This window comes from Rhipicephalus sanguineus, chromosome 7 (assembly GCF_013339695.2).
Source record: "Rhipicephalus sanguineus isolate Rsan-2018 chromosome 7, BIME_Rsan_1.4, whole genome shotgun sequence".
NCBI classification, from domain to species: domain Eukaryota; kingdom Metazoa; phylum Arthropoda; class Arachnida; order Ixodida; family Ixodidae; genus Rhipicephalus; species Rhipicephalus sanguineus.
Window position 1 is genome coordinate 153,689,979 of NC_051182.1, and position 14,881 is coordinate 153,704,859.

A 14,881-nucleotide genomic window follows, 5' to 3' on the forward strand; every position below is an offset into this window, starting at 1 on the left:
CAAAGTCAATTAACAAACTGACACGCACAATAATTCAGGATGACATGATTCCGCGACCGGACTATAGGTGTGTCAGCACGCCATCTTTGCACTTGTCAGCAAATTAGCTAACGTTATCGCGGCATGTGCAATGCGACGACGGCTGCGTACGTTCACGGCTTGCTGACACTGGCACACCGTAGTCGGGGACCAACTGATACGCGATATCTGTGAGGCTTCATAAATGCCTGGGCTAGGTAGCTTGTGCGTCAGCAGGCCTTCGATCGCTTTACCGGAGAAAGAAAGTTATTTTCTTGAGCACGTTCGTACGCATGATATTCATGGTGTGCAGTCGTGGTGATAATGTATGGCTTTTACATTTGCTTTGCTGTTATGATTTTATATCGTTCTTCATTTGTTCGGTTATTCACTGCGCATGTATGCATGGCGCGTCTGTGACAAGCGTTGCTGTAAGTCAGCGCTGTTGTTTGTGTCCATCTTTTGCTGCTGCTCTCTATTGCGCTGTTCCTATTTCAACCCCGGATTGATTTAATTACCCTGGGTTACGTGACGTGCCCCGAAAAGAGGTGTTCTCCTGGGTTTTGTCCCCATTGACTTGCGACCGGGTTTAGCTGGAATCGAGTCCGCCACGGTGGATCAGTGGTTACGATGCTCAGCTGCTGATCCGAAAGTCGCGGGTTCGATCGCGGCCGCGGCGGTCGCATTCCGGTGGATGCGAAATGGTAGAGGCCCGTGTACTGTGCGATGTCAGTACACGTTAAAAACAACTACATGGTCGAAATTTCCGGAGCCCTCCACTACGGCGTGCCTCATAATCATATGGTGGTTTTGACATTTAAAGCCTCACATATTACCGCTACTATTACCTGGAATCGAACCCGCGTCCTCGGGCTTGGCAGCGGCACATTCTAGTCGCTTACATACCATGGTGGGTGACGCACATGTTTATTAATAAAGGGGGACGTTAATACTGCGACCAGCTTTACCCTGTGAATACTCTTGTACAAGATAAAGGCTACCCGCATACTTGTTATGTTCGGCGCTTCATAAACGTCGAACTCTTTAAGGCAAAAATATGAAAAAGGGTTGCACATGAGACAGATGTATTTTCAGTAAAAAACGACAATTCCTGCAATTCCAACAGACAATTGTGCCGGGACTGTATTCGTTGTGACACCTGTTGTACTTCTACAGTCGGATACAACTTCAGGAAGTCGAGAGAGGCCCCACCCAGATGAACGAAGCGCGGCAGCCGATCGCCTTCGCGACTAAAGATATAGCCCCGCTGATGCACTCGGCAAGGCTCTCCGAACGCGGGGCCACCGGCCACCGGACTCATGAAGTCGGTATGCAGTGCGCGCCCATTGGCGCAGGTTTGTGTGCAACCGCGTTTGAGGAGGAAACGCCGCAGACTTCTGAAGTTTTAGGAGCTTGCTCTTTATGCTCGGGGCTTGTCCGTCGTAGCCGCTAGTTCTCATTGCTCCCGCTAGCTTGGCTCAGCGCACGCTCGCGCGAAAGAGAAGTCTTCTTCCTCTTGTTCTTCGAGCGCCTTGATGGTGATATTAACGCAGGCGAAACCACATACAGCATAGCCAACTGTAGCATGTGGCGCTCGCTCCACTCCGACGCGTGCTCTAGTTTGATAGAAGACCACTAAAGGGCCACAACTGCGCGCTTCCTCTCTCTTTCGACAGTCGTCAGTCAATGCGCTTCGATACTAACAACCTGAACGAAGAAGACAAGGCGGCGGAGCGGAGGGCTCGCAAGGCAGCAGCAGTACGGGCTCGCCGCCAAGACCCTGCAGTGAGAGCTCGCGAGGTCGCAGAGAGACGTCATCGTCGTGCGGACCCCGAGATACAAGCCCTCGAAGCCGAAGCAGTGCGAAAGCGGCGGCAAGAGAACCTAGAAGGTACGGGGGCGGGATGCAGCGGCCAAGCGCCGAAAGCAGTCGCGATCTGAAGTTGGTGGAGCTGACGCGCGCTTCAAGCGCGATTTCCTCGACCACACGTTCGGCCACAGCTACAGCGTCTGCGACCGCTTGTGGTGCGACAACAACCTAACCACATTCGCTACTATAAGAACGTGTCACGTCTTTATATGACAGCAGAGGAATTGTACGGAGCGTTCATGGTTTACCCGATTATCTCCGAGCAAGCTCCTCTAACATCATTCACTTCGTGGATATGGTGGGGATTTTTTATCCGACTGGAGACAGAAAGCATATAAATTGTCGAGTTTTGTGCGCCAAAACCAAGATATGATTATGAGTGCTCAGCTTGCATGCGTGTCATTTCACTGTATGGAAGCGGAAACCGATGTACCCTTGCCCCGGAATTTGACATCACATCAGATGTAAAGCTGTACGATGGTTTCAGTAATGCTCATTCGCTGCTGTTTTACGCAAGCGTTGGATCGCTCCTGAAATCTTTATCGTCGTACTCCAAGAATCTCGTCTTTAGCTCCGAATTAACGCCAAAACAAATTGATGAGATCCGACACCAGAGGTAAAACTCTTTCTTTTTTACATTTTGTCCATGCCACTGCACGCTAGTTTGCTGTTAATAATCTTGCCGTTATTACTCACGCAAGCAAACAGTATAAATCATCACACAAGCTGCTCACCGTGACAAGGCAACGATGGATTTCGGCTGTTGGCCCATCCGAAAGCGCACTAATAAACGCTTGTACATTCCTTATCGGAAGAGCGTGCTTATGCAAATGATTTCTTTTTTTTTTGCTAAACTTGCGAGCAACCGTATCTTTACCGCAGTTGCTTCAAAAAAGCTGTTTGTTTAAGTGCTTTCCGCCGGCCACCCCTGCTTTGGAAATTAGAACGTGCATGGTATTCTCGCTATAGGCGTGCCCGGGAACAACTGCGCCGCGTGTCTCGATTTTGCCGCTCCGGTCATCAGTCACATGTGCTAATATTTTTCAGTTGCTACTTTACGTCACAATAGATACGTCCTGTTGTTATTAGTAAAAAAACACGCGTTAAAGTTAAGTGAAATTAAGAGGGTTTTTCATACCGAAACCACAATATGATTACGGGTCACGCCGTAATAACACCGCACTAACTCTGAACATCTAGGGTTACTAACGTACACCGAACTCAAAGTACACGGCTGTTCTTTAATTTTGTTCCCTTCTAAATGCAGCTTCCGTGGTCGGGAACCGAACCTTGGTCCTCGAGATTTGCAGCGCGACAACCTACAGGATACGCTACAGGCAACGGTACGACTCGCGGCAGAGCAAGGAGCCAAGGGTCAGCGAAGTGGCGCTTCCCTACATCTGACAAAATTGAAACCGACAACCCGGGATTCACAAACAGTGTCATTAGAAATCGTTCTCATGGAACTTAATACCTCCTTCGCTGCCACGATTAGTCCCGAAGGCGGCTGAGGAAACATGACTGTAAGCTAAATGATATTAAAGAGCCTCCAGTGCCCTATCTCTGATACAACTGTCGCACGCACCGAGGAAGTCGGCGAGCCTTCGCGTGGCTTCTCTTTATCGCGCGCTTGCCCAGTATCTCGGAGCAAACGCATTTCAATGGCTGATGAGTGGCCAGATGGGAATAAGGGTGAGATCGAGAACATTCGGAAAGCATTCCCAAATCATGAATGGTAGTTCACCATTATCACTCAAGTGGTATATAACAGCTGCATCTTACCGGTACTTGCCTAACGAACAGAAACGTGGAGGCTTACAAAGAGGGTTCAACTTAAACTGAGGATGACGAAGCGAGCAATCTAAAAGAACATTATAGGTGTAACCTTAAGGGACAAGAAGAGAGCAGAGTGGGCCAGGCAAACAAACGGGTGTTATAAACATCTTAGTCGAAATCAAGAAGAATAAATGGACATGGTCAGGACATGTAGCGCGTAGGCAAGATAATCGCTTGTAATTAATAGTAACTGACTGGACCCAAGAGAAGGAAAACGGGTGAGGAGGAGACAGGAAGTTAGGCGGTATGACGAGATTAAGAAGTTCGCGGGGATAACAAGGTCAATCTAAATAGGTCGCGAAAGTCGGAACGAAAAGTGGTCGTAAACCTATTGCGACAAACATCAACACCCGCGTGACGATTAAAGCGCTACTAGGTGAGGGGGGGACAAATAATGAAAACAAAAAATTAATTAAGCGTTTATTTTCATTAGTTTTAAATTTATTTGTCACGAAATAAATTAGATTACTTTAATCAAACTTCAGTCTTGGGTATGTGGTTGAGTGGCCAATTTTTTTCGTTTATTTTCAGAAACAGCGGGCACATGCAGGCAGTCTGGTAACATGGGCCAACGGTTTTGCGCATTTTGAGATGCAAATGGCGTCGCTCGTTTTTGCGCAGTAGGTTTGTTGCCTGTCGTCCGTAGATATTTCCTCGCATAACCGTTGTTTTCTAGTCGTGGTACTTGGCAGAAGGTAATATAGCCCATCGAAGCCATCGGGAACCGTTTCAGTGACTGTGTTTTGCCAGCGCACGGCCGGCGTGCTGTCGCCCTTCGGGACGATGAGTCCGCCACGCTACGCGAAGAAACGCTGCGCTGTCTACGGATGCAAGAGCAACACGTGTGCAAGGTTTGTGTGTGTGATGATGTGGATTGTGTGGCCCGTGACGGGGCGAAGAGGGAACGACAGTTCTGCTCTGATGTACGCCTTGGAGGGGAAGACGACGAAAAGGAAGCGCGAGCGGGGCGTGCGGCTTGAGGAGTTGGAGCGCGACACGGTTGGAACGGCAGCCGCTGGTCGGCGGTTCGGGTCGCGACATCGCTTAACCAGGCGTCTGGCAGCCATGTGGACCTGGTGAGCCTGATTCCCGCTCTGTGCCCGTTGCTGACACGGAGACCGGCTGCCTAGTCTGTTCCTGGCCTGAAGTCCTGGGGCCCGAGTGGTGTCACGAGGTGGCCGCGGCTCATGTTGGCGACGGGCAACTAACCTGCGCTGCAGTGGCCTGGTGATCTACCGGCCTGCAGTGCCATCATCACCACCACTATCACCTCGCCACGGTCAAGGCAGCGTGACTGTTGACTGCCCAAGGAGTACCGGTGACGACCGACCTCGCCGCAGCGGCAACAGTTCATAACGGCGAGTAGGACAGTTTGTGTGCGAGGCGCGTAGGACGTTTAGGATGTAAATAAGGAATGCTGTAGTGTGTTGTGTGTGAATCGTCAGAGTTATCGGTTGTGTTAAAGTCTGTGTTGTGTGTACAGAATCACCTGACTGCCGGTTGAATTATTTCGGATCCTGGGCCCACATTACACCATCACAGTGTGCACGTTGAATTGTTATGCTACTTCTGATTTCTGTGTTATATATTTTGGGGTAATATCCTGTTCAACTGCAATATTTCGCCAATAAAATGCACCTTATTTATCAAATCTGTCTTTTCCGTCTTCCCGTTATCTTGCAGGCTGCCATTATGGAGCCGTCATAGTGATAAGAAAAAGAACATGCAGCTATAAAAAAAGTAAGAAACGGCGCCCTGTCAAAAAAATTCATAATTTCGCGCCCATCGCGTTAAAACGTGACGTCATTTCCGCTTCCTGTCGTGACGTCATCTTTTTCTTTTTTTTAATTCTGTTTGTCCCCTCCTCACATAGATGGCGACTGTTGCAACAACTAGCCACCGGCTTGACACGTGGGCTTCTACGGAAGTTACGCTACCAGTTTACATATACCTTGGGGATAACTTGGCAGCTGCAAGCACAGCACTCGGTTGATTGACGGAACATGGGAGAGGCCTTTGCCCTGCAGTGGGCGTAGACAGGCTGATGATGATTACCAGATGGATCACATCAGTCGGCCGTCTCCCGCCTCCTCACGTTGCCTTCGCAACTTGAATAATAATAATCGTTGTCGTTTTACGTCCCAAGACCACGGTATGACCATGAGACGCCGTAACGAAGGGTTCCGAAATGCCTGGGCTTCTTTAACGTGCACTTATATCGAAGCACACGGGCCTCTGGTATTTGGCCTCCATCGACATGCGGCCACCGCGGCCGGGATTCGACCCCGCGACCTGTGTGTCACCAGTCAAGCACCTTAACCACTGGAACAACACGGCGGGTTGTCTTAAACTGCAATGGTTTGTTAAATTGCATTGTAGGGCTTGCTCACCTTAACCACGATATGAAGCACGCCGGTCTTGGCTGCGCCGAATTTCGGACACATGTGATTCATCAAGTACAGGGCTGTTCTCGCATTTCGCCCCCATAGAAATAAGTCTGCCATGGCAGGAGTCGAACCTGCGTCCTTGAGCGTGCCAGCGCTAAACCCTCTAAGTTACAACGACAGGCAGGTGCAAGGTTACATGACCTAGGGATGACGTGATCTGACAATGTCACGTGTCATGACGTCGAAATAACTTGTAAGACGATGTAGTCGACACGCCCACACACGCGGCTACATTGCTGGTTGCGCCCATCCGCTGCATGTCTCTCTCCAAGTTCCATGCTGCATTGGTATTCAAAGCACGTAGGGAGGCTTAAGGGGACATAAATTAGCTCATCCTGATAAATTATACTCTGAAAACTCGTGTCGTTAGTTTCATCGCCATGTTTATTAGCAGGTTATAAAATCAGTCAAAGGATTTTTTTTTTTCAGTTTCCCGCCGAAACCTCCGATATTGACGTCACGGATATCAAACGTTTCTTTCTCGTGTTTTGGCCTGAAACAATGTGTGATGAGTGTGGCTCCCTAAGACTGCAATTTACTTCTTATTTTAACAATGAGGAACTACATAGGTCCTGGTAGATGCCGCAAAATATATGACGTCACGACGACTGGTGCACGAACTTGGTGCAGGTGCGCCGCCACTCGCAATTTCTTTTTGCGTGTTTTCTCGCCTTCCAAAGGCCTTCTCGCAGCAAGCATGGCGTTTTTTGTGTCCTCAAGGCCATTTACTAGTGCGCGAAAACTCGTATTTCTCTTTAGTATCCCTTTAAGTGTCTCGGCAACTTTTCTGAAGTAATTCAAGTGCGCAAGCATCTAAAAAAATCACAGCATATCCACGGGGTGAATGATGATGAGTGGGGCGAAGCTACGGAGGGAATCATCTGTAAACCGTGAAACTCTTCCGTGAAATGCGCCCAGTACATAATATAAAGAGTGTGAAACATCGTGTATATACTAAACATCAAACTTTTATTGTACTGTTGGTTTACGTGGTCCCTTCATTATCACTTGTGATCGGTGAAATGCAAGGAAGAAGTCCGCTCCCGAGCGAAAGAGCGCCAAGAGCGACCGCATTCCTCGCTCGCCCTGTGCGAATTAAAGGCAAGGCTAGAGGGAAGACAGGACGCGCGTTCCACGACGCGAGGTCGGTAGCATGCCCAACGAAAGCCAACGGAACGCGATCGTGCAAGTGCTCCGGCTTCGCATCGCCTCATGGTTCCATTTAGCGTCCCAAAACCAAACATATTGCTCAAGGTGTGCCTTGCGTTTTTCGTAGAAATAATTTCTTTATCATGTACATTAAGACGAAAAGTTGAAAGCTCACTAGAGTGTATCGCCCGCAAAGTATGTCTTTTAGTGTGATTTAACTCTCGTACGGCAGGGTCCTCGCGCCGTTGCCGGTCCACCTCGCCCGTTGACGATCGGGCGAGGTGGCTACATGCAACTACTACTACTACACTTTAAGAAAAACATCTGGCGTTCTTTCGTTCTGCTTTTACAAAACATCTGGCGTCTTTCGTTGGTTTATTTCATCAATCAACGGCGTTTTGAACAAAATTTTTATTGTTTAATCACGCACAGGAGAAATCTCACCAGGCACTACCTTGGAGGTAAACAATGGCTGCTAATGGCAATGAGACAGAAGAAGTCGGCTTTTAGCTAACACTTACACTTCTACTACTAACGTTTCCTACTGGAACATGCCAATGGCTGCTAATGGGGAATGAGAGACAGAAGAATTCGGCTTTTAGTTAACGCGCTCGCTGCGAATTTTTTATTGTTCAACAACGCACAGGACAAATCTCCCACCGGCACCACCTTGGAGGTCAAAGCGTAAGACTTGTTACTCACTACTACGACCACGACGACTACGAGGGACGAACGGGTGCCGCCTTAAGGAGCTTCGCCCCTAAAACGCACGGATGACACGGAAACTGAATGAACTATGCGGCTTTCAAGGCATTTTCATAAGCAGTACGAAATCATGTGTGCAGCCAAGCTATCCGTCAGAATGAAATAACTCAGGTGCATGTCAATAGGAGAACTCGGTTTATTTCGACGATTATTGAAAATCAGCAACATATTCACATCGTCCAATATAAAAGGTGCATTGGCATGCAAAGACAAGGCGAACAGGAAGTGGTAATTAACATGAAGAAAACTTAATACGGTAAACAAGCATGAAACAAATACGACGCTAACGGTGGTTACCACTCTTGTATCGGTCATAGTTAGCACTAGCCTTCGTGTGCCTCTTTGTCCTTGTCCCGATTTTGCGCTACAGCAATCACCACAGAAGGCAAATAAAGACACTTTTCTTGATAGTATATCAGGTTGATAGAATCGAATAACCCTTATATCTTTCCAATAACTGGCTGATTACAACAGAAGATAAACAGCTCAAGAACGTCGTCAGTGAATAGATAGATGAGTGCGGCAGGATAGTGAATGATATTAAATCTACAGTCGGCCACGAAATAATACGGACCACGAGAGCGTGTGGTGGAATTACCGTCAGTGCCTTCTAGTGGCCAGCCGTCTGCTGTCGAGAGCATAGCACTGGCCACGCAATCACCAGAGCTCTCGTTAGTAGATGGCTCACCACTAGACGGCGAAGATAGCAGTTCTACCACGTGCTCGCGTGGTCCGTATTGTTGTGTAGCCGACAGTAAAGTGTCAGAGGACATCGGCTGTCCTCTCCGTCCTTTAAAATCGTGCTAAAAAATGCAGCTACATCTCGAAAATTCTCACGAAAGCTCAGAGGCTATCTCGGAGTGCTTCGAGAAGTACCCGTTGTCTGACCCTCGTTTCTTAGCTCCTCCACCTTTCTCATCAAGGCCGGAGTGTGGCTGAGAGCCTCGTATGCAGCCTCGCTACGCGGCGAGTCGTCATTGCCCACGAAATAGTGCGCCGCACACGTCAGGCATCCCGTGTTGCGGCTGATGATGTCTTCAACGATGAACCACTCTTCATCCACACCGTCCGTAAATTCCCGGAGTCGTAACTTGGTGACGGACTTGTTCTCACGGAATTCGTCGGCTAGGAGGTGAAGGAAGCAGTCGTTTTCGTTCGGGTCCCAGGACACAAAAGAGACCTCGCACAGGTTCTCGCTTCCCACAATTTCGTCGACGAGGAACCACAAGTTGCCGTCGCCTAGACGAAATCCGCTAAGTCGCAGTGCTCGAATAGCCGTGTTACCAGATATCACGTCCAGAAGAACGCTGTGAGGAGGGTCGCCCGATTTAAGTGTTCCATCGAGATCCGGCCGTTTGGAACCGATGAGCGCAAGTTCCCTTAGCGAGACAGCAGTACTCAAGCACTTGCTCAGCTTGTGAAACGTGGGGACGTCAGACAGCACTTCCTGCGTCAAGAGGAGCTTGAGCGTAGTCACCTGTTTCCAGGAGCAAACCAGGTGGACCGTGTCCACGAAGGCTTTGGGACTCGGATGGCTGACAGAAGTAATCGCCACATTGCGCAGTGCTTCCGGAAACTCCCGAAGCTCAGCTAGTGCCGGAGAGTCGACGAGGTAGCCGTCTTCCAGGCGAACTCTACCGCTTAATCCGGTTTCCCGGATGATTCGGCAAACGTCAATCAGATTACTGCGCGACAAGTCTCTCAGCGAGATGACCTGGAGAGATTCGATGGCGATGGCGACGTTGAACATAGCCTGCAGGTCGTCAGGCCTGAGTCCCGCCATGCTGATGGCCAGAAACGAGAGTTCCACTCGTGTAGTGTGGTCGAATGTCTGAAGCCAAAGGCATCTCGACTTCGTGAGCACCGGGTGTCCCGGCTGTTCGCCGCTAGTAGCTTCACCGGATGGTCGGCGTTCTGGCAATGACTTGGGTATCCAAAACCGGCAGCCGCTGATGTCGAGGCTTCGAAGGCGTCCTTCTTTCCGAGACACCAGTTCGGCGAGCAGAGCCGCGCACTCTGCGTTTAGCAGGAAGCCCGTGAGTCTGAGCTTCTCGAGCTGGCCACGAAGGACAAGCGCTCCGACGATGCGCTCGATGTCCGAGAATGTTTTCTCTGGATCCAAGTTCACACCTTGCACGCTCAGAGAGGTCAGCTGCATGCAAGTGGCCAGAAACGCGGAAAATATAGAAACTCCGTTCGGCATGTACGAATGCAGGATGCTGACGTGCACGGACAGATCCTCGATGGTATCGTTGTGCATGAGCTCGCACGTTAGAAGCGTCCAGCCTTCCTCGTCCAAGACGATGCCGGGCATCGAGAGAGTGACGAGACATGTGGTGTCCTCGATGAGTGGACATATGGCGTCTATCAGGGCCGGTGGCGCCGCACTGCGGCCGAGGACGACCAGTTCTCGCAGGTGGGTCATCGTGGAAATGGCTTGGAACATGTGTTCTCGAATGCTCCTGTGTAGAGAACGAGGGCGATATATGACTGAATAAGCCTATTTGTTCATGAGTAAAGTTACACAACAAATACCTTAACAAAGGAACGTGAAACCTTTCAAGAAACCAGGCTCTTAAGAGACAAACTAGGAAACCATGTACTCCCGTGCACTGCAGGTAATTAAAGGGGCCCCTCTGACACCTTTCGAAGTTATTATGGAAAAACGTCACTGTTGATCTCTTGCTTCGTGAATATGCCTCGAAACATTTTCGAGTACGTCAAGTACAAGTGGCAAGCATATGTGGTGCAGGGTCACTTCAACGCGATTGGGATGGAAAATTGTGAACAACGCGACCGTAAACAACGTGGCAGCGACCATGTCAACTCGCTTCTATCCGAAAACGCCTTGCTATTCGAGCTCCATTACGACAACAACAAATTAATTACCAAATAGGTCACCATTCGTTTCAGCTCGGTCTGTCTGTATTAAAGACGATAGTCTTTCTTGGGGAACTTAAACGCAGAAATTTTGGTCTGTCTTTCTGTCTGTCCTTCTGTCTGTCTTTCTGTTTGTCGGCACGTCCCTCGATTCAGCCACTCGGCCAAAGTTGAACCACTTGCCCAAGGGCCAGCCATCGTGAACGGCTGACTAGGTTCATACTTGTGTACATTGTTGATCAAAAAGCAAACATTACGCATATCTGAGGCGCAACATCACTAGGTAAGTATTAGGCGGTGTGTTCCTTTAACAGAAAATACATAGATACGCAATTTTAAAGACCTTGATGGTATGCGTTTAACGTTGAGACAGTAACGCGTTTAGTAAAAGATTGCCACAGCTGAAGCGATCAGCGGTCCAAGCCGAGCAAGCGCGAGCGCCAACAACAACCGTCTTCGTCTTCTTTCGCAGGCAGTTCTTGTCTGCGCCCTACCATGTTACAAATCACTCCCCCGCGGAAAAGGAGCCATCCTGGCGTCCTAAGGAACAGGTACAACTGGTGGGTCATAATGCGGCTTCAGTCGATCGACGTGAACAGTCTCGCGGCCGCGACGACGGCGGTCCGTAGATTATTGAACAGGCTCAATCATAGAGTTAGCTGGGGATGCTTGACGTAGGACGCGGTAGGGGCCTTCGTACTTAGGTAGTAGCTTTGTGGAAAGGCCAGGAGCGGAGGAGGGAACGCGAAGCCACACCAACGTTCCAGGCGAATACGACTGAGGAGGCAGGTTTTCGTCGTGACGGTCCTTCTGGCCCTACTCGCCCTACAATGTTACAACCCTAGTTTCTTAAGGTGCGCTGAAAATGCGACTGCGCTGAAACTTGTCTTCCTCCGTGCCCTCTACACAAGCTCATGTTGTGTTTCGGTTTCGGTTCAGTATTGCATTGTACGAATGACAGGGGTGCCGCTCTGGCATTTTTGTTTTACCCAGGCGACGTGTAAGTAAGAGCTTGTGGAGAGTACTCGTTGAGTGCGGACGTTTCTTCTCCTTCGGCGCATCGCGCCAAACAGCGTGTTCGGGCTGGCCGGCGTCCCCACCGGTCGCGTTGGTCACCGCCGGTCTTCGCCTGCCGCTGCGCCGGGACTACCAGCCTGCAACACAGCACTCGTGTTTCCCGACGTATTGCCAGATGGCGTCCATATCTCACGCAGCGCCTCTTCTATCGTCTTTAGACGACATTTGCAGCGAAGCACGCAGATACGCGGCCAATTTTATTTCAAGGCAGCTGCTTTTTTTTTTAGCCCGGATACCGCCATAGCTTGAGCGGTGCTCTACGCCTTGCCATAGAACTTAAATTCTTCGCTTGATTACCGCCTCACTGCAATAACTATCCGCGAGCGGCGGTTCTAAGCTAAAGAACCTCCACTCACGAACCAATGTATCCGCCACGAAGAGCTGCCAAATGAGAGGTGGACAATCATCACGTTGTCTTTTCACGCATGCGTATCACACCACGGGCGTAGCCAAAGGGGGGGGGGGGGGGGGGGGGTCAAACCCCCCGAAATTTTCAATTTTGCTTGAGTATATATACCCGCACACATACAAACGCACGCACGAACATACGCAAAGTATGGTTGAACTGAACACCCCCCCCCCCCCCCCGAAAAATTCTGGCTACGCCCCCGTATCACACCTACTTGTGAGCAGTCCTTTCACAAGAGATTACACTGCACGTAACAGTTTCGTGAGGAAACTACACTTTATCAGAACAACTCGTTTTGAGGTTTGTTACGCTAAATACAAGTTCTTTCGACGAAATATTGACAGCAGTTTAAGTTACCCCTCTTCGAGAACAGTAGAATATTACACCTTCACCATGCCCGACTGCCTCATTTTGATAGCTATGCGGTCAGAACGAGGCAGTTTGTGCGGGTGCCTGAGCGACCATGAGCCGAAGCCGAGGACATATACCCGCTAAAGTAAGACCTGCGACCCTGGATGAGTCGCCGACCAACTCCCCTTGCCCCTCCCCCGACATCATGAAGGCACCACTCGAACACCTAGAACTTCTAGACTTTCTCATGAATAGGCCTTGCTTCTTTTAGTGAACCCGAACTGGGTTTCGTGCTTTGTTTTAAATAGAGTTGTTCTCTCACAACCACCTCGAAGTTGAAACAGCACTGACACACCAGCTGGACCACCATTCAACGATCGATAAAGGACACGTGGTTACTCACGCGTAGTCGCCGAACAGACTGCCAATGGTCAGCGTCCGTAGGCTCGTGTTTTTCTGAAGCGCCGAGACGACGCACTCCCTGTACTCGCCGAGTCCGCTGCCTTCGATGAGGGCGTCGTGAAGGTGTAGGCTCTCGACGCATCTATGCTGTACCAGCAGGACGTAGAAGAGAACCCGCGCGTCGCGGCTTCGCGCTCGCTGCCTGTAGCCGCCCCTACCCCTGTAGAAGACCCGTACCAGAGACAGCTTTCCGGGGCGACGGATTTCTCGCAGCTGCAGGCCAACGTGCCATAGGATGTAATTCCAACGGGACAGGTGGTCGAAGACGTGACAGATGGACGTGGAAGCGCTGCGGTCGTTCTCGTAACATGTACTTTTCGCGCTGCAAGGAACGTTGAGGCACACTCCTGGAAACCGTCGGTTGATTTCGTCGGAATCTAGCTCTTCAACCCCGATTCGTATTGTGTCGCTCATGGCTTGTGCGAAGGCTCGTAGGTAGCTGCTCAAAACGGCCCTTCCGCTACTGATCGAAATGACGTCCGAGCGAAGAACCGGGCCGCACCTTCTCGCGTTGCTGGCTCGCTTACAAATCCTTTCTTGCTCGGCCAGCGGATACCAATATACTTTCTGTAGGCTTTTGACGTCACATCAGATATAAAGCTGGAGCCGACCGTTCGACTATAGCGCAATAGCGGGCAAGCCGGCGAAATTTGTACTAAACCTCTTATCGTCGCCGACTGAAAACCGGTTGTTAGCAGCAGATTATCGCGACTACGAATACAAGTAACTCAACCACTCAACGCCAGCGATACTTCTTTCGCCGATGCGCCTACACACTAGGCACGCCTTTTGTCTTCTGTATATTGCCACGAATCTTGCACATCGGAAGTGTGCAAGAGAAAAGTGTTACGTAATAGACACGATAGCCTGGCGTAGCAAGAAAACGAAAGGTCGGCTCTCGGTGTGGGTCTCGCATCCTTACACTGATACACATGAAACAAAAAAGTAAACTGACAAACCTACACGTGCAGTAGTTGAAGATGAAATGATTTTCCGACTTGGCTATGGGTTTTTCAAAACGCCTTCTTTACATTTTTCGGTGAAGCAGGTACCCTTCTCAAGGGTGTAAATTACGCATGTGCAATGCTACGACTGCTGCGTACAAACACGGCTTGTTGACACAGGCACGCCGTAGTCGGCAACCAAGGAGTAATTCTAATCACCAGACGTCATCCTGCGTTTCGTCCTCGAGGAAATGTCGCCGCCGTGATCTGACATCGAACCCGCGTACATGAGCTTGGCCGCGCCATATTCTAGCCGCTTATCTACCATGCTGCGTGACGCATATGTTCCAATAAAGGCGGATGCTCACACTGTGACCAGCTTTATCCTCTGCATAATCTTGTACAAGGTGAGGCTTGCGTATAGACTAGCTACGTTCGGCATTTTATGAACTTTGAATTTTTAAGCAACAACTATGGAAGCGAGCCCATAAGGGACAGCTGTGCATTTAGTAAACAGCTCTCTTCTTTTCCTTTTCTTGCTCTTTTTTTTGTAACATCTCTCTTCTATCATCTTTTATCCCCCTTACTCCTTCCCCCAGCACAGGGTAGCCCGCCGGTCTAAGAACTGGCTAACCTCCCTGTCGTTCCGCTTGTTTCTTCCTTCCTTCCTTCC

The 14,881-nt window shown here is 49.8% G+C and overlaps 1 protein-coding gene across 1 annotated transcript; it reads right to left on the reverse strand.

The window, feature by feature from the left end:
• Positions 1-8,907: 8,907 nt before the first annotated feature.
• On the reverse strand, positions 8,908-13,772 carry LOC119400285 (uncharacterized). The gene is made up of 2 exons (XM_037667308.2): positions 13,206-13,772; positions 8,908-10,547 (listed from the first exon to the last, which is right to left on the reverse strand). Exons 1-2 carry the CDS (start codon positions 13,676-13,678, stop codon positions 8,936-8,938), a joined length of 2,085 nt encoding a protein of 694 aa, XP_037523236.1. The 5' UTR covers positions 13,679-13,772; the 3' UTR covers positions 8,908-8,935.
• Between the last annotated feature and the right edge of the window lie 1,109 nt (positions 13,773-14,881).

Excerpts from the sequence above, each read along its gene's own strand:
- LOC119400285 (XM_037667308.2), bottom strand. The coding sequence starts at position 13,678 with ATGAGCGACACAATACGAATCGGGGTTGAAGAGCTAGATTCCGACGAA. Across the intron at positions 10,548-13,205 it reads AGTCTGTTCGGCGACTACGC|GAGCATTCGAGAACACATGT; the intron begins GTGAGTAACCAC and ends TTCTCTACACAG.